Genomic DNA, 19,661 nt, shown 5'->3' with positions numbered 1-19,661 from the left:
GGCTAAAACACAGGTCCTCACTCTGTAAGTTCAAGTGCAACCTGGGAGGCTGCATTTCTAGAGAGCTCCCAGGTGAGGGCGGGGCTGCTCCGGGACCCTCCTGTAAACAGTGAGACCCTAGAGCGCAGAGTGATGTCATTCTGAGGCAGGAAGCTGCGCAAGTCCCCAGGAGTGCTACAGGTGCCAGTGCCAGGCGGCTTGGGCTTAGGCAGACAACTCACGTGACACAAGAGCATTGCCATCGGTGAGGTGCTCTTCCCCAGTGGGGGCCTGCGGGCCAGGGTCCGTGATGACTAGCTGTCTCACGGTGAAGTTCCTTATGAGATAGAGTCTAGTCTTCCCTAATTGATCCAACAGTTGTACTCACAGAGAATGCAAAGTATATTTAAAACGCGCAGAACTACTTTCTGCTCATACAGAAAACAGAAATAGGTTAAAACTAAAGGCACAGATCATTGCGAGCAGATCTTTCATCTGTGTGAGGGCCATGAGAAAGCCGTGAAGGAGAACGGCTTCTCCAGGTGAGACTGCCCTGCATATGCTAAGGTGTCAGTGGACCTGCTTCCCAATTCCGAAATGCCCGCAGCGCCCGCCTCCACAATTTTGATAGCATTACGTCTCCATGCATCTCCACAACAGCCCCGTGAAAACCACTGTTCCAAGGCGTTCCCGCTCTAGGGTTTTCTCTTACGCGTTTATTCATTCGTTTCTTCAATGTGTACTAAGTGCCTCCTAGAGTCTAAGCCAGGGCCGTGGATTCAATCAAGTAACTGCAGGTAACATGCAGGTGACAGGCTTCCAAAAAGAATTAACTGGAGAAGGAAGTAAAGTGTGCTGAGCACAGCGAGTGCAAAGGACCAGGAGGAGGCCAGTTTGCCGTTTGGAGGGTGAGGAGAGACAAAGAGCTGGGAGGGGCAGCGGCGGGTCGGTCAGCAGGGCCTGGGTGCTCGGGGCAGTGGGAGGCCGCTGAGGTGATTTTAGGTGGAATAAAGTATTTAGCACAGCGCTGCATAATAAGGACCAGTGCATCGCTGTGACTATTATTTTTACTACTAATAATATTACTATATTATTATAGTAATTATATCTAGTTGGTCTTATATCTACTCCCATTATTGAAAGAGACAGAAGGACAAGGACAGAATGACAGACTGATGGTGCAAGGCCAGGGCTCTGGGGCTGGAGGTCACTCTCCTCCCTCTTCACTTCCTGGCTGTGTGACTTGCAGTATGTCACCTCCCCTCTCTGGGCCCCTGTGTCCTCATCTGCACAGTGGGGATAAGTATGGCATCTACCTCCTTGGGCAGGCATGAGGTTCAAATGAGTTAGTACATGTAAACGCCTCAAATAGCACCTGGCTTGTAAGTGTTCAGTAAATGTTAACTATCATAAGTATGAATATTATTATTATTATTATTATTAACCACTCAATAGATGTTAATTATTTTTAATAGTAGTAGTAAACAATTAATAAATTAATAAATAATAACAGCTACTACTGTTATTATTATTAAGACTAACAGACATTAAAAACAACTGTAGATCCGTAGTCTTTAGATTGTTTGCTCCAATGCCTTCTTACAGATGGGAAAACTGAGGCCCAGAGAGGAAAAGGGACTTCCCTAAGGGTAGCCAGCCCCCGGCAGAAGTGTGACAACCCAGCTTCCTTGAGTCCCACAGCTGGCCCTGTGCCCACCTCCTCTCCAGAGGAAGAAAGTACCTCCCCGCTTCCACACACAAATGCTCGGCCGGTTGGGCGCCCGTCCTAAACCAGAAGGGCACCACTCACTCCCTTATTAATAGACATGTCAGACACCCTGGCCAGGAGAGGCACTATTCATTTGGCTGATAAAAAGGTTCTAATGCTCTTTGGAAATAAAACTTCGTGAGGATTCAGGCACTTTTAGGGGAAAAAAAATCCAAGATTGAACCATTCATTTGCTTTAAGAAAAATAAGAATGACAGAGTTAAAACTTTATTCAAGAATATAATACAGTGTGAAGACATCGGGCTCCATGTCACAGTGAAGCTGGTGGTCCCCCCAAGAGCCGCGCCTCCTGCGTCCTTCCTCTCGTCATTCCTTAGGCCTTTCTTTTCCTGGACGCGCTCTGTGTTTTTCACCCTCCAGAGTGTTGATAATACATGCGATTGTCTTCTTTCTGTTCCCCCTGCTTCTCCCGACTTGTACTTCACTTCCTCTCCAGGTGCCCCTCCTTCAGGTGCCCCCTCCCCAAAGCGCTCACTGGCTCACCCCAGCGAACAGTGAGTGGAAGCGCATCCTGTTTCATATCACCCATCGTTACTGGCCCCGGCTCCCCCACGCCAGTGGCACCCCAGGGCCACCAGAGTGAGGATGCAGTTTTCCCTAACTCCCCGGAAAAACCTGGGTCGCAGTGCCCACCACTCCCCACAGCAGCCAGGCAGTGGGGGGCTCTGCCAAGACCTGCAGTGCCCCTGGCCCCCAGAATTAACCTCTCAGCTCTCCCCGCCCTGACAACCCACTGCCCAAAAGGAGCCAGAAGCAAGATACTGGTCTCCTGAGCCCCCTAGTTTATCCTGCATGGGGAAGCAGGGGGATGCTTCATCCCTAACACCCCAATTCATACAGCACCTTAGTGGGCCTTAGCCCCATTCCATGCACCCCAAATTATCTATCACCCTGATATCTGTACTGAGTGGCATTGTACCTTAAAATCTCTAGGCCTAGAGTCCAGCTCAGCCCTTTACCAGCTGCGTAGTACTGGGCAAATCCCTTTGCCTCTCTGGGCCTCAGTCTCCTCATCCCTAAAATGGGCCTGATCCTAATACCATCTCCAATGGCAGTTGTCGTAGGGATTAAATAAGAAATGCAGGTAGGTCCTTAGAACAGTGGGGGCGCGAGGAAGCAAGACGAGGAGCGTGCCCCGGGCGGCTGTCCAGCCCTTGGCACGGGGGTGCCTCTGTGATCAGCTGGCAGAGGGCTGTGGTGCAGGGTAGGCACTCTGCAACCAGCTGCCTATTCAGGGCAGGGGATGGCGAATCCCCAAGAGGGATGGGGGAGGAGCCTGACTTCAGTCTTCTGCCCCTTTCAGCTTCTCCTTGGAAACATTTAGAAATGAAACCTCAGGGAGATTGATATTAGGCCACTGCCAGCTGAGCTTGTTAAAACTCCGCGGCACACAGAGCCAACAGAAGCAGCGAAAAACAAGACAAAGCGAAGGCCCGCAGGCCCTTCTTCCACCTGAACGAGGGGCTCCTGGTCCCGCGCATGGGGCTGTGTGCTCCGGTTCTGCTGTGCTATTTAGTACAGCCCCTCTGGAGGGTGGCCACAGCGTTTAGATTCTCATTGAAAGGATAGCTGACCTCCCGGCCTGCTTTTTGATAGGGATGTCTATTTTTAAACGTGTATAAATGAGGGAATGTTCCCAGCCAGATTCTCATCTGATGGACAACATCTAAAAAAGCCCCAGCAGTGGGTTAGAATTAGGAACCCATTTGTGGTTTCACATTTATTTCACTCGATCCACAGCGTTACAGCTGGCTGTTGCCGTCGGGCACAGTGTGTTTCCTAGAGCTGCTGGCGGTTCTTGGTGCTCGGCCTCCCTTGGCTGAGAGACGCGTCGCTCCAGTCTCTGCCTCCGTCTTCTCGGGGCCTCCACCTCTGTGTGTCTCTGCTCTTCTCTTCTAAGGACACTTGTCACTGGATTTAGGGCACCCCTCCCCCCATCCAGGACGATCTCATCTTGTGATCCTAACTTAATTACATCTGCAAAGACCTGTTTTCCAAATAAGGTCACATCCACAGGTTCCAGGTGGACATAATGGTTTGAGGGGCCACCGTCCGGCCCACTGCTGTCCAGCCTCTAACTCTGCCCCAAAACTCACATCCATCGCATGTGCAACATACATTCTCCCCAACCCCATATCCCCACAAGTCTCAAATTCCCCTCCGTCTGTGAACCTGAAAACGAGAAAACAAGTTTTCTGCTTCCAAAATGTGTTGAGACAGGCACAGGATAGACATTCTTGATCCAAAAGAGAGAAATTAGAAGGAACAAAGGGTCACTGATCCCAAGCAAGGTCTAAAGCCATCAGGGCAAATTCCACTGTACGTCTTGGCCTGAGAGTAGCTCCCTAGCCCCCAGCTCATTCACACCTTCGTTCCCCACAGTGACTCGGGGAGTCCCTGTGCCCACGTTATGGGTGGGAGACAGGCTAACTCACCCGTGGTTGTAGCGCAGATCAACACCAGGATCTTCACTTTCCTCATGAAGTTACAGAGAAGGCTCTGCTCCCATTATTCCCAGTTTAAAGACGAGGGACCTGTGGCTCAGAGAGGCTATTCAAACCACAGAGGGCCCCATAGCTGGTAGGTGGCACTGACGAGGCCTAAACCAGGTGTCAGCTTGCGACCTAATCACCTGCCAGAGAAGCAAGAAATCCTCCCAGACCTGCCCGTCTTCCTGTGCGGCTGAGAAAGACTAGTTTGAAAATAAAATGCCTGGTCTGTCTTCTCACTAAACACCACCATGGCCTTTTGCAAGAGTTAAAATGCAAAATGAGGACAATGGTGCCGGTGGAGGAGCCCGGGGGAGGCCCCGCCGCAGAGACCAGCTTTTTTTTTTAAGTGTCGGGGAGTTGAGGCTTCCGGGTTGGGCCTGGGGAACCAGCCTGGCCGTCCAGGGGCTTCGGTTCCTGCAACTGCATCTCACTGGGCACTGAGTGAAAGGGTGCAACCTGGATGCCGCCTTTTGCTCGCCCTGGTCTCTTGAGTGAGCGTATGTGATGGCAACAGCCTGGCAAAAACCCTCTCCTAGTGTGACAGCTTCTCCGGGCCTCAGTTCCCTCATCTGTATAATGGGCGCAGTCGTGATCCCAGCCTGACACAGATTGCTCAAGAAGTTAGTGAGCTGGGGTAGAACAGAGGGTGGCCCACACTCGTGGCCATTGCAGTCAGTGCCAAGGATCCCCATACCCAGCGGCTATGGGCCACGCCGCCTGGGAGGGCTCAAACTGCTTCGTAAGCCCTGGCTGGGCGGCTCAGTTAGTTGGAGCATCGTCCTGTACACTAAAAGTTCGTGGGTTCTATTCCCAGTCAGGAACCATGCCAAGGATTCGGGTTCGATCCTCAGCTGGGGCACATGGGGGAAGCAACCAATCAATGTTTCCCTCTCACATCGATCTCCCCCTGCCCTCCCCACGCCCCGTTTCCTCTCTCCCTAGCAATAAACATATCTTCGGGTGAGTATTTTTTAAAAAACCCTGCTCTGTAAGAGGGTGCGGTGTCAAGTGGGAGCCAGCAGCACGGACGCTGGACCCGTGTTGTCTGGGCTCCAGGCTGACTCTGCCACCGGCCGGCTGTGTGGCATTGCACGAGGCACCCCCCCCCCGGGTCTGGGCCTTGGCTCCCTCATATCTAAGATGCAAGTAACAGGACCACCCCCTTCCCATGGCTATTCTGAGAATTGAACGAGCTGATCAGGAGTAAAACGTGGCACACAGCAAGGGTCCAATACGCGTGAGCCGTGGTGAGGGCAAGTGTGTGGAGGGCACAGGTCACAAAATCAAGGGCACTTTTAAGAGGAGCCTGAGAAAGAAGGCTTAGACTGCAGAGCCCTCGGGAGAGGGGAGTCACTGAGGTTAAACACCAGAGGTCCCTTTTTTCCGGGGCACAGACTTTGCCAGGGCCAGCGAGGGCGAGCGGATCACACTCAGCGGCCAAGCCTCGGGGAGGTAGCTGGGAACCAGGTCCGCCTGGATCCACACGTAGGCAAGCAGCGCACCCGATGGGCTCCAGACCCCAGCCACCCTCTCCAGGGCCACGGCTCCTGAGGGCCTTTGCCAAGCTGGGGGTGAGAGTGCAGGTGGGAGGTGGCTCAGACCGGAGGGAGGTCTGGACCTGTGGGACTTTCAGGCCTCAGTATCCTCATTTGAGAAATGGGGGTGTCCATTTACCATTTGACAGGAAGTGACCAAGCATTTGCCTAGCGCTCATCTCATCCCCTGACTCCACCTGCAGCTACACCTGCCTCCCGAAACTCAGCTGGCTTGTCGCCACCTCAGGGCCTTTGCACCTGCTGTTCCCTCTGCCTCCAATGCTTTGCCCCCCACATTTGTAGCCAAGTGAGAAATTATCTCATTCATTTACCGGGTCTGTTCCCTTGGGCAAGAGACCTAGCCTCTCTGAGTTTCCATTTGTCTCATCTGCAAAATAACGCTAGTGATTGTCCCTCTTAGAGCTGAGGATGAAGGGATTATTGCAAGTCAGGTGCTTAGAAAGCTCCTGGGAGTTTATGTTGCTGAAATGTCTGCCATTATTTTTTGTTGTTGTTGTTGTTTTGCAATATGTTTACGTGCACATATTGCCGGCTTCCTGAGTGGAATACTGGGAGAGAACACACATACTACAGTCATTTAACGCCGTGAGGCAGCCCCACTCCTGAAGAGACGGCATTTCCTGCCCTGGCCGGTGGCGCAGTTGGCTGGCACATTGCCCCGTGCACTGGAGGGCCGTGGGCTCGCCCTCCGGTTGGGGCATGTACAGGAGGCAACCGATCCATGTCTCTCTACCCATCCATTTCTCTCTCCCCCCACCCCCACCATCTCTCTAAAATCAATGAACACATTCTCAAGTGAGGATTTTTTAAAATTGTTTTTGAAAAAAAGAAAAGAGATGGTGTCCCCATGTCTGCTTTTGCCGCTCCTGGGAACACTGTGTATCCAGTGCTGCCGGCGCGCTGATGGGGACGCACAGGCGGGTGGGGGAGCCCTGGGCTGGGCAGTGCGGCTCTGGCAGGAAGTCTTTCGCCTGACTCCTCGTTCCCCAGGAAACTGCCGTTCTAGGGGCAGGAGCAGCACGCTGACACCTGGGGAGGAGGGCGGCGCCACTCACGTGGGGACCCAGAGTCTCGGTGCCAGGCGCTGGGGAGCTCTGGGACTCGGCCTCTCGCTGTCCAGGCTGCACCCTTGAATGTGGGCATCTTGGGCAGGATCCAGACATACCCCTGTTATTCTGACTCCATCGTGGGTTCTTTTTCATTGGCCTGCCTTCCGCAGAGACACCCAGGGCTCCGGGGTCCCCGTGTCGGGCCCCAACCTGTCGACCACCCGGCCGATCCAGCAGGACCTGGGCCGCCAAGACCCGCCGCTGGCCGAGGACATCGACAACATGAAGAACAACAAGCTGGCCACCGCCGAGGCGGCCAGTCCCCACGACAGCCTCGGCCACACCGGCCTGCCCCAGAGCCCGGCCAAGATGGGGAACAGCGCCAACCCCGGCCCCACGGCGGCCCCGCCCGCCATGGCCGCCAATCCCCAGAGCACCGCCGGTCGCCGGATGCCCAACAACCCGGGGAACCCGTCCAACCCCGGCCCCCCGAAGACCCCAGAGAACAGCCTTATTGTCACCAACCCCAGCAGCACCCAGACCAACTCAGCTAAGACTGCCAGGAAACCCGACCACACCACGGTGGACATCCCCCCCGCCTGCCCACCCCCACTCAACCACACTGTAGTCCAAGGTGAGATCCCCCACTCTTGTGCGGCCTCAGTGTCCCTGGGCTCCACCCCTGGAGGCTCAGCTGGGTGACCCTGGACAATGACCACACCTCTCTGGCCCCAGTTTCTTCCTCTGGAAAATGGGTATCGATGTAGTTGCTGCCCCACAGGCTGCTGGGAGTGTTAAGTGAGATCGTATGCGTACAGTGGCCCACACACGCTCACTAGGGTCAGTGGTAGTTCCTGCACCCGGAACCCCCACGAGAAAGCCAGGAAGTCACCGTACTTGAGGAGCGGTGGATTCTTCTGATGGAAATTTGGGGAAGTCAGGTGATTCTCTAAGCCAGCACTGTCCACAAGACATGCGACACAGGCCAAGTGTGTGATTTGAAAGTTTCTAGTAGCCATATTAAAGGACAAAGACAGAAAAGAGGGAAGAAGGGATAAAGGGACAGAGAGAGAGGGAAGGGAGGGAGGGAGAGAGGAAAGAAATGGATGAAAAATTTAAAAGAAATGGGTAAAACTAAACCAGTAATAAATTTAACCCAAAATGTTACCATTTCAGCATGTAACCAATATTTTAACAATTACTAATGAGCTGTTTGATGTTCTGTTCTCACACTCAGACTCAGACATCTGGGTGTGCTTTGCGCTCACAGCCCATCTCCGCGGGGACTGGCCGCGGCGCAGTGTTGCGCGGCGCAGTGTTGCACGGCGCAGGCCCAGGCCCTGCAGGGACAGGGAGTTCTCACCCCCTCACTCCACCCCCACCTGCGATTGGGTGCAGGGAAGCTCTAGGAATTTGGAGACAGCCCCGTGAGCTTGTTACCTGCTAAGATGGGAATAGTAGCCCAGTGCCTCTGGTGTCAGTTCCATGCAAGAGATTTCCGTGAGCTTGTGCCCTAAACGCCCGGCACAGCCCTACAAGGCGGGTCTTGTCGTTGTTCCCATTTCACAGACGGAGACACTGAGGCTCAGAGCGGCTCAGCCCACCCATGGACTCCTAGTGAGGGAACGCTGCAGAATCTGTGTGGGGAGGGTGGCGACTTCTCGCCCTGGTCAGGAGAGGGACGTCAGGGGGCGCAAACCCTGCGGTTTGACTGTGGGTGAGCCCGGCATCCCCACCTGTGCGGGGGGACCCACCAAGCCGGCCTCCAAACGGTGGCATAAAGACCATCAGAAGGTGGGGGCAGGTCTGCGTTAATATCCTGTGAGGGTCCCGCCGGCCTCAAAGCTGTAGAACAGTTGAGAGCCGGCACCCTGGGGCCAGGCTGCCCGCATTCAAATCCCGGCTCGGCCCCGCCCCAGCTGTGTGACCTTAGACAAGTCACTTCACCTCTCTGTGCCTCAGTTTTCTCACCTGTAAGATGGGGGTCATAAAGTACCAACCTCATAGGGTCATGTGAGGATTAAACAGCATAACACGGTGCCTGGCACGCAGTACACACTTGGTCAGTGTCACCTGCTTCAAATCTGCTCTGGGGAGTGAACAGGAGCCCAGAGGCTTGTGGGAAATTGTGGCGGGAGCCCTGTGTTGGTTCTTGTCCCAACAGTGAACAAAAACGCCAACCCAGACCCACTGCCAAAAAAGGAGGAAGAGAAGAAGGAGGAGGAAGACGACCCCGGGGAAGACGGCCCCAAGCCCATGCCCCCCTACAGTTCCATGTTTATCCTCTCCACCACCAACCCGTGAGTATGACCCCAGCTGGGCGGCGGGAGCCAGGCCAGAGAGCAGAGCCAGACAGAGGGCACCGGGAGAGCGTGACCTCCAAGGCCCCTCTCAGTCTGTTAAGGGAACGTTGAGCAAATTTTTAAATGATGCCCTTTTCTTGAGTCACCTAAGATAGAAATTTGTCATAGAGCACTGATTTTGTTGGCAAAGAGCCACTCCTGCCATCAGCTAGAAAATCATTGTCTTAAGCATCAAGTCTGCGCTGCCTGTAATGTGAGAGGCGCCCCTCAGCAAGGGCGGCCTGGGCGCAGCCCGCACACCAAGCAACCGAGCGCGGCCGCCCTGGTGCCAGGCCCCTCCCCCCCCGCCCCCAACCTCTGCTCACGAGGGTCTGGATTCGGACCAGATGTTCCCTGAGTCCCACGGCCCGCTGTCTTGGGCATCCTCAAGGAGGATGGATTACGTAGGAGAGAAATTTGTCACGTGTGTCAGGGTGGCTCAGCATGAGTTTAGGGTTATATTTTTCCAAAGGGTATTTCTTGAAACTCTGGTCCCTCTAAATGCTTCTCAACAAAGAAGAATCACGTCAAATAACCAGGTGGGGATAGGGGCGACTGCTTTCTCTAACCTGCCTCCTGGGGACTCACCCCATGCATTTACTTTTCTATTTTTTATGTAATTGACATTACCTGTTTTACTAGAGAAACATAATACTTATGCGACCTTTACTTTGTGCCTGGCATGGTTCTGAGTGCTTTACAAATTTTTTTTAAAATTCTCATAATAGTCCTATGGGATTGGTACTGTGCTTCATCCCATTTGACAGATGAAGAAACTGAGGCTCAGAGAGGTGAAGCCACCTGCCCAAAGTCAGATGGCAGCCATTGGGAGGGGGGCCCAGAGACAGACAGACTGACTCCAACACCCCCGTCCTCAGTCACCCATGCCTGCCTCTGTTCACACGCCTGTAACATATTTATTATTATGAGCTCCACATAAAAAGTATTGTACTTAAGTGTTATTCCGTTAGCACATTGAAGGCTCTAATAAGGCTTGCAATTTGTAATTTCAGTAATTAACTTTTTGGAGCCTGGCCATTTAACTCTTTGATTCCCCACCGTCTGGTGAGTTAGGCCCTGTTATCACAGCCACGTCACTCAGGAGAGCACAGGGGGGTAAGGAAGTGGCCTGAGGTCGCTCAGCTCATCTCTCTTTAAATAAATTTACCTAACCCAGAGTTTCCCAGTTTTCTTGGACCACAGGATGTTTTATGCGTGAAAAACCTCTTCATCTCCTACAGCAGGAAAAGTAGTATTTCTTCAATCCAGCCTGGGAATCAGGCATTCCAAGAGGGTTGTTGGGAACAATAAGAACTTATAAACAGGGCATGGGAATATCTTCCCTAGCTGGGGCCCCCCTGCCTTCTTGGGATGTTAGGACCCTTGGAAACCCCCGGATGTAGGAGGCTGATAGTTTGTAGGGTGTGCGACTTTGGCAGTGAGCGCTCGCAGGTAGCGTTAGATGACAAGGAGGTGACAGAAGGAAAGGGCTTGCGAGCCCGTGGTCTGAGGGGACCTCCACACTCCCATCTGTTCCCGACAGCCTTCGCCGCCTGTGCCATTACATTCTGAACCTGCGCTACTTTGAGATGTGCATCCTCATGGTGATCGCCATGAGCAGCATTGCGCTGGCGGCCGAGGACCCCGTGCAGCCCAACGCTCCACGGAACAACGTGAGTCCTACCCAGCCTCCCCAGCCCAGCTCCTCTGTCTCGGGCCACTTTCTCCTGCCTCCACAGCTCACAGCCAGCGTGGAAGGGACACGGGTCAAGAGGGGCAGCTCCGGCTCTTCAGGGAGGCTCTGGAGAGCAGGGTGTTCCCAACGGGGCCGTGGCCCTGTGCGCCTGGCGGGGAGGCGGCGGCGCCGAGTGGCTGGGGCTGAAAGTTGCGAAGGTCGCTGGTCGGGGCGGTGAGGCTGGCGGGGCGTGTAGTTTTGCGTTCCCTGTGTGAATGCGGGGTATGCTCCGGCAGGGCATGCGCCATGGGCCATCCCCCAGGCAGCCAGGTCTCACCAAGCGGACTCTTCCATTCAGACACGGAGTTTTGAAGGGAAGGACTATTTGTGCTCAGAAACACAGCCTAAACTTTTAGCTTTTTGGAGAGCTAAAGAACTCCCCCTTTGGGGGGTCCAGGGACTCAGCTCCTGTTAACTGAGCTCTTGCTGTGATCCAGGCGCCACCCCAGGGCATGGGACATGCAAGCCCTCCCACGTACCTGCACTGGATACTTGGGGAAACTGAGACTCAGAGAGGTCAGGTGACTGGTCCAGGGTCACACAGCAGAATTCTGTTTGACCTCCCCAAAGCCCCCGCTTCGTCTCTCAGTCCTCTCCGCTCACTGAGCACCCACTCTGCACCCGGCCCCCCTTGAAGCCTGACAAGCAGAAACAACGGTGTGCCAGTGATTGAGAGGGGAAACTGAGGCACTGGCAGGCAAAGGTGTGGCAGAGGCCGGACTGGCAGAGGGGCCCTCTCCCCCGGCCCCTGTCCCCTCTGCTCCGCCACCCAATGCCCCAGGTACGCTTTCCACTGGGAGTGAGGCCCTGTTGCCCCCGCTGAGTAGGTAAGAGCCCGGCGCAGCTAGAGGGCCCCATAAATCAGTGCCTCCTGCTGGCAGCTTACCTTGCACTTTCCCTTCCTGTGCAGGACTGGCAGGCCTCCTGGGGACCCTACAGCAGGGGCGGGGGCGGGGCAGGGCGCAAATGGAAGGAAGTAATTAGAACGCGGCTCCTGGAAGGAACCAGCTCCAGGGCTGGGCTGAGGCTCCACTCGGTGGTCTGCCCAGCTCCCCAGGGCCTCGGGGACCTTCTAGAGGATTCAGCCAAGCCTCTGCCACGTCTAGGAGACCAGAGGCAGCTCTGGCTCCTGCAGGGAGGGGACGGGAGTGTGGGGCACTGCAGCTCCCAGGGCTTTAGGAACCCAGACAGGGCTCTGACCAGCCCCTGCGGGGTGATTTGCAAAGCGTCTGTTCCTGTGCCCTCTCACAGCTGGAACTTCTCCCCTCAAAGCCCTCCTTCCCTTGTCAAGAACACGGTGGCCCCATACTGCCATCCGATGCTCAGGGCCCCCTCCCAGAGTTTTCCCTATTAGCTAAACTGGAGCAGGCCTCGGAAAAGTGCCTAGAACACGTGGGATCCATTCATCAAGGGTTTTAAAGCGCACACACCCAAATAACCACCACTGGGCAGGAAGTGGGACAGAACCGCCCCAACCTCTGGAGCCAACTCCATCACCCCCTTCCTCCCTCTGGAGGGGCGTCCACAATCAGGGACAACGCCTGGAGCCGAGTTTGATTGCCGAGACCGGGGGCAGGCGGGGAGGGCCGGGGACGCAGCCCATCGCCCCGTGTGCCCTGAGGTAGCTCCCAGCAGCGAGTGAGCCAGGTCCACAGTAACAAGCCTGGAAAACCCTGCATCAGAGGAAACCATGGCCCCACTTCTGGAAGGAGCATATCTTAGCTTCCCTGGCTTTCCTACCTGTGCCTGCATCCTTAAACACTAGGTTTTGTTTGTGCCCATTTCTAACAGTCAACACCAATGCCCTGTCCCCCAGCACTGCGGGCCGTCAGGTGAGCGTGCGTGGCTGTGGGTAGCAGCGGCCATGCGCTTCCCTTGCTGTTCAGTATCACACCACGTGGCAGGATTCGTTCAGCCACCTTCCTGTTGGCGAGCCCTTGGCGTGCCTCACTTTAGGATGACTGCCGTCCCCACCCTCACCCTTCACCAGGCCCCCACCCCTGGCGTGTCTCTGGGGCACCCCAGCCTGACTCTGCCCAGGTGTAAAACCAGAAGTGGCGTTTTTAGAGGACAGAATCTGCCCGGGTTGGACGCTCTCCCCGTGACCAGACGTGTTCTGGACGATGCTGTGGCAGTGGTGCCGGCAGCGTGTGGGGCGCCCCCTGCTCCACAGTCTTGTCAACACTGGTGCTGGCGGCTCTTTCATTCAGCCGACGCTGTGGGTGTGGAACGGACTCCCGTGGGGACTTTGGTTTACGTTGCCTCTGTGATAAACGAGACTGAGAACCTTTCTGGATTAGATTGAGCCACAGAAAATTGCCATTTATATAGGTCAAAAGGGTATAAGTATGAGATATGGTTGAATCTGATTTATCGGACTCTTGGTTTCTTCTTACCCAGCTTCCTCAGCTCCCCAGAATTTGATTGACCTGTCCGCCTGGCTGGCCCTTCCTCCACGCCTTTCCTCCCTTCCATTCATTGCTTTATTTAGTGGTTATTTAATGAGCAGCCACTGTGCGCCAGGCACGGAGTGAAATCACGGATTGACAGGGTGTGAGAGGTCCCCGCCTTCCCAGAGCTCGCAGGGCGCCAGGCCTTCAGCCGGGCCGTCCCCTCCGCACGGCGCACCTGAACTGCTCTCCCTCCACCATCTCTGCCAACACAGATCCTCCCCGCCCCTGCTGCCTGCTGCCCGCTCCACAGAGTTAGTCCCGGGCCACGCTGGTCCCTGCTGGCCCCGCAGCCACCACGCATCATGGGAATGTGAGTTGGGACCTCACAGCCACAGAGGCCGGCTCCTGCGGGGCCCAGTACAGCTCCAGCTCTTCGTGTACTCATCGAGCAGCCACTCCCTGAGCACATACTATGTGCCTGGCCCTGTACTAGGAACGGGCGGTCCCTGAGGGACAGAAAAACATCCCTGCCCTCAAGGGGCTGGCATTGGGGTGGGGAAGATGGACCATGAGATTATTAATAACTGTAACAAGGCGTTTGTCCGGAAATGATAAGTGGGAGGGCGGTGGAGGAGCGGCTAGGTAAGGAAGAGGGCAAGTGCCAGGAAGTGGCATTTTAAACAGGTGGTCAGAGAGGGCCTCACCGAGAAAGTGATACTGGGCCAAGCCACAAAGGAGAGAGGGAATCGGGAGCACGCGGGGAAGAGCACTTCAGACAGGGAACAGGCTATGCAAAGGCCCTGAGGTGAGGACATCCAAGGTAGCAGGACCTGAGCAAGTAAGAGGGAGAGTGAGAGAAGATGAGGACAGGGGGGTGACCAGGCAGATGGTGCAGGGCTTTGGTGGCCTTGGGGAGAACTTTGGTTTCTACCTGGAGTGAGGTGGGAGCCACAGAGGTTTCTGAGCAGAGAAGGTCCCTGACCTGACTCGGGGTGCTCAGTCGCCCTCTGGTGGCTGTGCTCTGTAATTATCGGCCCTTTAACAAGAATGATGGGAGTTCCCCCCACCACCACCTGCACTTAACACCTGCTAGGCACTGCACCTACACAGTCACACCCTCGCAACAACAGCGTCACACCAGAGACGTGCTATGGTGTGGCCTGGACAGGACCCAGGCTGCAGGACATTGTTCGTCCAGGCAGACCACCTGGCCTTGGCAAATAAAAAAGACGCTCTTTCCTTTGGTAAGCAAACCAGCCCCACAGTGATTTTGTTAGGACTTTGCTGCCATCTGCTGGACAGTTTCACAACACACAAATTACACTAGGAGACAAGGTGGGAGGCACCCTTGTGCAGAACACGCCCTGCCCCTCCGTGCAGGACAGCGGAGTTGCTTCCTCTGGGTGGAGACTCTCCTCCCTGGGGACTTCTGCTGGAGGCCGCACACCCCAGGGGTCCCTCACTGGGTTCACATGGGCTCTGCTGGAGCAAGCCAATGACCCACTGCCACCTTGCTCTTACCCCCTGCAGGTGCTGCGATATTTTGACTACGTTTTCACAGGCGTCTTCACCTTTGAGATGGTGATCAAGGTGAGTGCCAGGGGATTCTGCCCCCTCAAAAATGGCACCCTGGCACAGGAGGGCTTTAGAAAAGTCCAGTGTGTTTGACAAGCAGCCAGTGCGATTGGAAAGACTGAAAAAGGGGAATGGAGGGAGCCAGTGCAGGGAGGTGAGAGCAGGGAGGTGGCAGGGACAGGTCGTGCAGAGATTTGGTGGCCACAAAGCAGACTTTGGCTTTTACCCCAGGTGAGTGGGAGCCACAGAGGGTTCGAAGCAGAGGGCCGTGACTGGCCCCCATGTGCTCACAGGCGCCCCCTGCTGCCTGTGGAGAGGAGGCTCGGAGGGAAAGGGCAGGGAGGGTGGGAGCTGGGAGGAGGAGGAGCCAGGCCGGGTGGTAGCAGATAAGGGGGCAAGAAGGGGGCAGATTTTTGAAAGATTGGGAAGGCAGAACGAACAAGGATTGCTAGTGGGGTGTAAGATAAGGAGAGGTTAAGAGGGACCCCAAGGTTTAGGCTTAATGAACTACCTTGCATGGGATGGAGATGGAGAGGGGCTTCTCACTCCTCCCCAAGGCCCTCGGGCCTCCGTCCCATCCTGGCGGGTAAAGTGATGCCGTTGGCGCCCACGCCCCTTCCTGTTGCCTCTGCTTCAGAGGCTGGGGGCGGGGGCTGCTCCCCAGGGCGGGGCCGAGGGACCTGAGCGCTGTCTCTTCCACCCCCGCAGATGATTGACCTGGGGCTCGTCCTGCACCAGGGCGCCTACTTCCGCGACCTCTGGAATATTCTTGACTTCATAGTGGTCAGTGGGGCCCTGGTGGCCTTTGCCTTCACGTAAGTCTCTTCTCAAGGCCTCCACTTGCCTCTTCAGTCCCCTTATCCCCAGCCTGGGGGCCACCCAAGGGGTCAGGGGACGTGTTCTCACGGTGGGGAGACGGGAAGCGTGGGCTCGGGGCGGGGGTGGGCATCGCATGCCACTGAGAAGAGCTTCGACTGGCTTTTGCATGACGTCCACCGTGGAGGAAGAAGGAGGAGGCACCCCACCTTCTGCCTCCTCACATCGTGGCCCCTCGCTCTGCTGCTTTCCGTAGACTAGCCCTGCCAGGACATCTCATCTTCCTTCTGCTTCTCTAAACTCCACCCAAACCACTGTCTCTTTGGGGAGCCCCTAAAAAGACAATCAGGAAACAAACGTGCATGAGAATTCGGACCCCCACCCTGTGCCTGACGGCCCCATAGTTGTAGACTTGGTGACTCCCTTGTGTGTCTTTTCCTTCTCCTGGTCATCCCAGAACATGTGGCCTAGATAAGGACCATGCAGCTTCAGGCAGCTCCGAGGTGGCACCCGAGGGCTGAGCAGCCATTAGCACTTAGGACCCTGCCAACAAACTTAGCGTGTATTCCTCAAGCTGTAGGCGATTGGGTCAGGATGAAGAGGCCTAATCCGGAAACAAATCACCTTGGGGTCCCTGTCTGCCCCCATCACGGTGGCGCGTTCCCAGAGAGTCTCTGAGGCATTGCGACCTACATCACCCCCCAGAGCGACAAGCCAGGGGCTCCCTCTGTGCCCCTTCTCAGCAGGTCTGCAGGGGGCGCTTGGATGGACCCCTGACCAAAAATAAGGGCTTGGTTTGTCGCGAGGGCCAAAGCGAAGGCCCGGTTCCAGTTTAAGGGCTGAAGTGGGCCACTCCCCACTTCGCTGGGAACGCAGCGAGGTCAGGTGTTCACAGAGCAGGAAGTGGCCAGAGCGGTGGGCGCCTCTGAGCCGGTGCAGAGGCACCGTGGGGGCCAGGAGGGTGATTGGGTTTCTGACTCTGGCCAGACCTCCCCGCCCCCTCTTTATCTTCTACTTTCTCCCCATCTTTCTACCTCTGCTCTCTTTCTGTGCTCACACCTTTTTTTCCTCCTTCCTTTCTCCCTCTCTCCCTTCCTCTTTTTTATACATTTTATTTATTTATTTTTAGAGAGAGGGGAAGGGAGGAAGAAAGGGAAGTAGGGAAACACTGACCGTCGCCTCTCACACGCCCCCAACCAGGGACCGAACCCGCAACCCAGGCATGTGCCCCGACCGGGAGTCGAACTAGCGACCTTTGCAACCAACTGAGCCACACTGGTCAGGGCCTAGCCTCTTTTTTAAGTAATTATTTATTTGAGCATTAGAGCAACGGAAGAGATTGTTTTAAAAAATCAGGGTTTGGCTACACTATCACTAAGATGTTCTGTAGGTGAAAATAATAATAATAAAAATAAACAAAGTAAAATTGCTTTTTCTATATTCAGGTTTAATATAGAGAAAGCAATTACAAACCAATAAGAAACATTGACCCTCGAGAGATAAAAATGAGCAAAGGATTCAAACAGAAATTTCACAGAATGACAACTAATAAAAATGGGGGGGGGAAATCCAACCTCATTGGAGAAATGTAAAACACAAACCAGATACAACTTATTTCCCATCAATTTAGCACCAGTTTCTTTGGGGAGGAAAAAAGGCTTTAAAAGATAATACACAGTGTCCGTGAGAGTGGCAGGGAATAGACTCCTCCCTCCCCCCTCTCCCCCCCCATCAGCTATTCGAGCGGCTCCCCCACGGTGCCAGGTGGGCACCTGGCCAGGCCCGGAGAACTTCGAATGAGGAGGAGCCAGACATTTTAGTGCCCTCAGCCTGAGGCGAACCCTCCGCACATCCCCTCCCCCCTTGCTCCTGTTTCTCTTTTTCCTTCTCTTCCCCTTTTTTCTCTTGTTCTCTCTCTCTGGTTCCTTCTTCTCCTCTCTGTTGCCCTCCCTCCCTCCCCCTCCCCCTCCCCCTCTCTCTCTTTGTTTTTCTCCATCCCTCCCATTTATCTTTTTTCTCCATCTATCGCTTTCTCTTTCTGACTCTCTCCCCCTCCCTCTTCCTCATTTTCTTTCTCCTTCTCCTCCTCCCTCTCTATTCCTCTCTCCCTGTTTTCACTTTCCGTCTGTTTCCCTTCCTCCATTCCAGCCGCCCGGCGTGTGTGCCGGCGCCTCCTCCCGCTCCTCCCCGCACCTCTCTCCCTGGCCCATAGCCTTCGGCGACGGGAGCCTCGCCCTCTGCCCACCCTGAGAGCGGCCTGGAGGAGGCAGATACCCCACCGTGCGCTCGGGCTCCAGGAGGCCCAGGCCCCTCCTCCTCGTGCCTGGGGAGTGGTCTACTGACGGGCAGGGGCGGCTCCGGCAGCCACCCGCCCCAGGCTCCGCCCCCGCCCCGCCCCCCGCCCTCCGGGATGACCTCTGCCCGGCAGCTCCAGGGTTCCCGTGGTGGAGGAGGAGGGCGGCCCTGTCAGTCATGTCCATCAGTTCACAGCCATCCCCCGGGTGGCGGGTCTGCCCTCGGCCGATCGTGCGGAGCCCACTAATGCCCGATCGGTTCGCCCTTGCTCTTCCTCCCTGACCTCTGTAGAAGGTGACCTGCGTCAGCTCAGAGGAGGGGCCCGCGCTGCGTTGTCCCACCTCCTTCCCTCAGTGTGACCCTCACAAGTTTGAGGTCTTCAAAGACCCAGAAAGGAGCGTTTCGGCCACAGAGCGACCGGCCACAGTTCGCGCTAAGCTGTGTCTGGGCCCGCTGGACCTGTACCGAGGGCCCACTTTAAGCAGACCTGATCTGCAGAAACAAAGTTGGTTTTCCACCAAAACCAATCAGCGGAATGACTCTGTGCTGCAAAAGAATCTGCTGCAGGGAGCACATTTTTTTCCTCTAATTTTTGAGGGGCTTTTTTTTGTGTAAAGTTATACAAAGGTATTCTAAATGAGCCTACAGCAATTTGGCAACATTGTTGAGTCAACCTTTCAAACTGGCTTCATGAAGTCGCTCCAGGCATAAAGCCAGCCAGCTTATGACCTTGAATATCCCTGTTTAGACTTTTTTTTAATCCTATGCAAGGAAAGGGTCCGGACAGAGATGTAAGGCCGTCCTGTGAGCGGCAGTGGGCTCGTAAATACCACGAGAACTAGGGGGAGCGAGATGTTGCCAATGGATTCCTGAGAAGCACCAGGGACTCCTACTGGGACTTGGAAGAGCTGACAATAATGGAACCGCCCTCATAGGATGGGCATAGGGGTGGAAGGACAGACCCAGAGACCCCAGCCCCCGCCTCACTGCCAAGAGGCCGTCCGGTGCGGCCGCTGCCCCTCCAGGTCAGGGCAGCTGGCCGAGCAGCTTGACCAAGCCACTCCTGCGTGCCCGGGCAGGGGGCAAACCTCCAGAAAGCGAGAGCAGGAGCCCTCAAGCTGCTGCTTTCTATCCCAGAAGAGCTTGAGAACCCTCCCGCTGGTGGCAGGTTTCTGACCTTTTATGCCCGAGAAGGCCTCGTGCCCTACGAGGACTTTGCTCACTGGCTTGTTGTCAGCCGGCTGGCGCTCCGGCAGGCATAGAGTGCGCTCGCGGGGGCTCAGCCTGAGCGCCCAGCCCCAGAGTCCTTTGCTGCTTCCCTGTCTGGTCGTTTCACTTGCTTTATCTGTCCCGCGTGCCCCTCTCCTCACACACGAGGCTGAGAACCCCAGCACGTGTTAGGTTACCCTTATTGTTCTAGAAAAAGGTTCCTGCAAATCTGTCTGGTTTCTCTCTAGATATGCAAGTCCATTAGCCACTCTGTGCCTCAGTTTCCCCCATAAAATCGAGAAACTCGACTTGGCAATAATGATACGGTCTCCATTTATGTAGTCTTCATGACAGCCGCATGTGGGAAGCCCTTCAAGTTCCCATTTTCTAGATGAGGAAACTGAGGCCCAGGAGGAAATGAGTCTAGCGAG

General features: G+C 55.3%; 1 protein-coding gene across 4 annotated transcripts in view; it reads left to right on the top strand.

Moving 5' to 3' along the window:
* The window catches only part of CACNA1A (calcium voltage-gated channel subunit alpha1 A), a 204,933-nt gene that overhangs the window by 137,670 nt on the left and 47,602 nt on the right, over positions 1–19,661 (top strand). For all 4 annotated transcript variants that reach the window (XM_054563540.1, XM_054563537.1, XM_054563538.1 and 1 more), the window contains exons 20-24: positions 7,036–7,499; positions 9,030–9,165; positions 10,751–10,880; positions 14,866–14,925; positions 15,619–15,725. In XM_054563540.1, the coding sequence (XP_054419515.1) occupies positions 7,036–7,499; positions 9,030–9,165; positions 10,751–10,880; positions 14,866–14,925; positions 15,619–15,725 (897 nt within the window). The remainder of the gene's footprint in view (positions 1–7,035; positions 7,500–9,029; positions 9,166–10,750; positions 10,881–14,865; positions 14,926–15,618; positions 15,726–19,661) is intronic.

This window comes from Pteronotus mesoamericanus, unplaced genomic scaffold, assembly GCF_021234165.1.
Source record: "Pteronotus mesoamericanus isolate MK-2021 breed Mesoamerican mustached bat unplaced genomic scaffold, CSHL_Meso_final scaffold_827, whole genome shotgun sequence".
NCBI lineage: Eukaryota > Metazoa > Chordata > Mammalia > Chiroptera > Mormoopidae > Pteronotus > Pteronotus mesoamericanus.
Note: the sequence above shows the minus strand (reverse complement) of the source record. Positions and strands in the feature narration are given on the sequence as shown.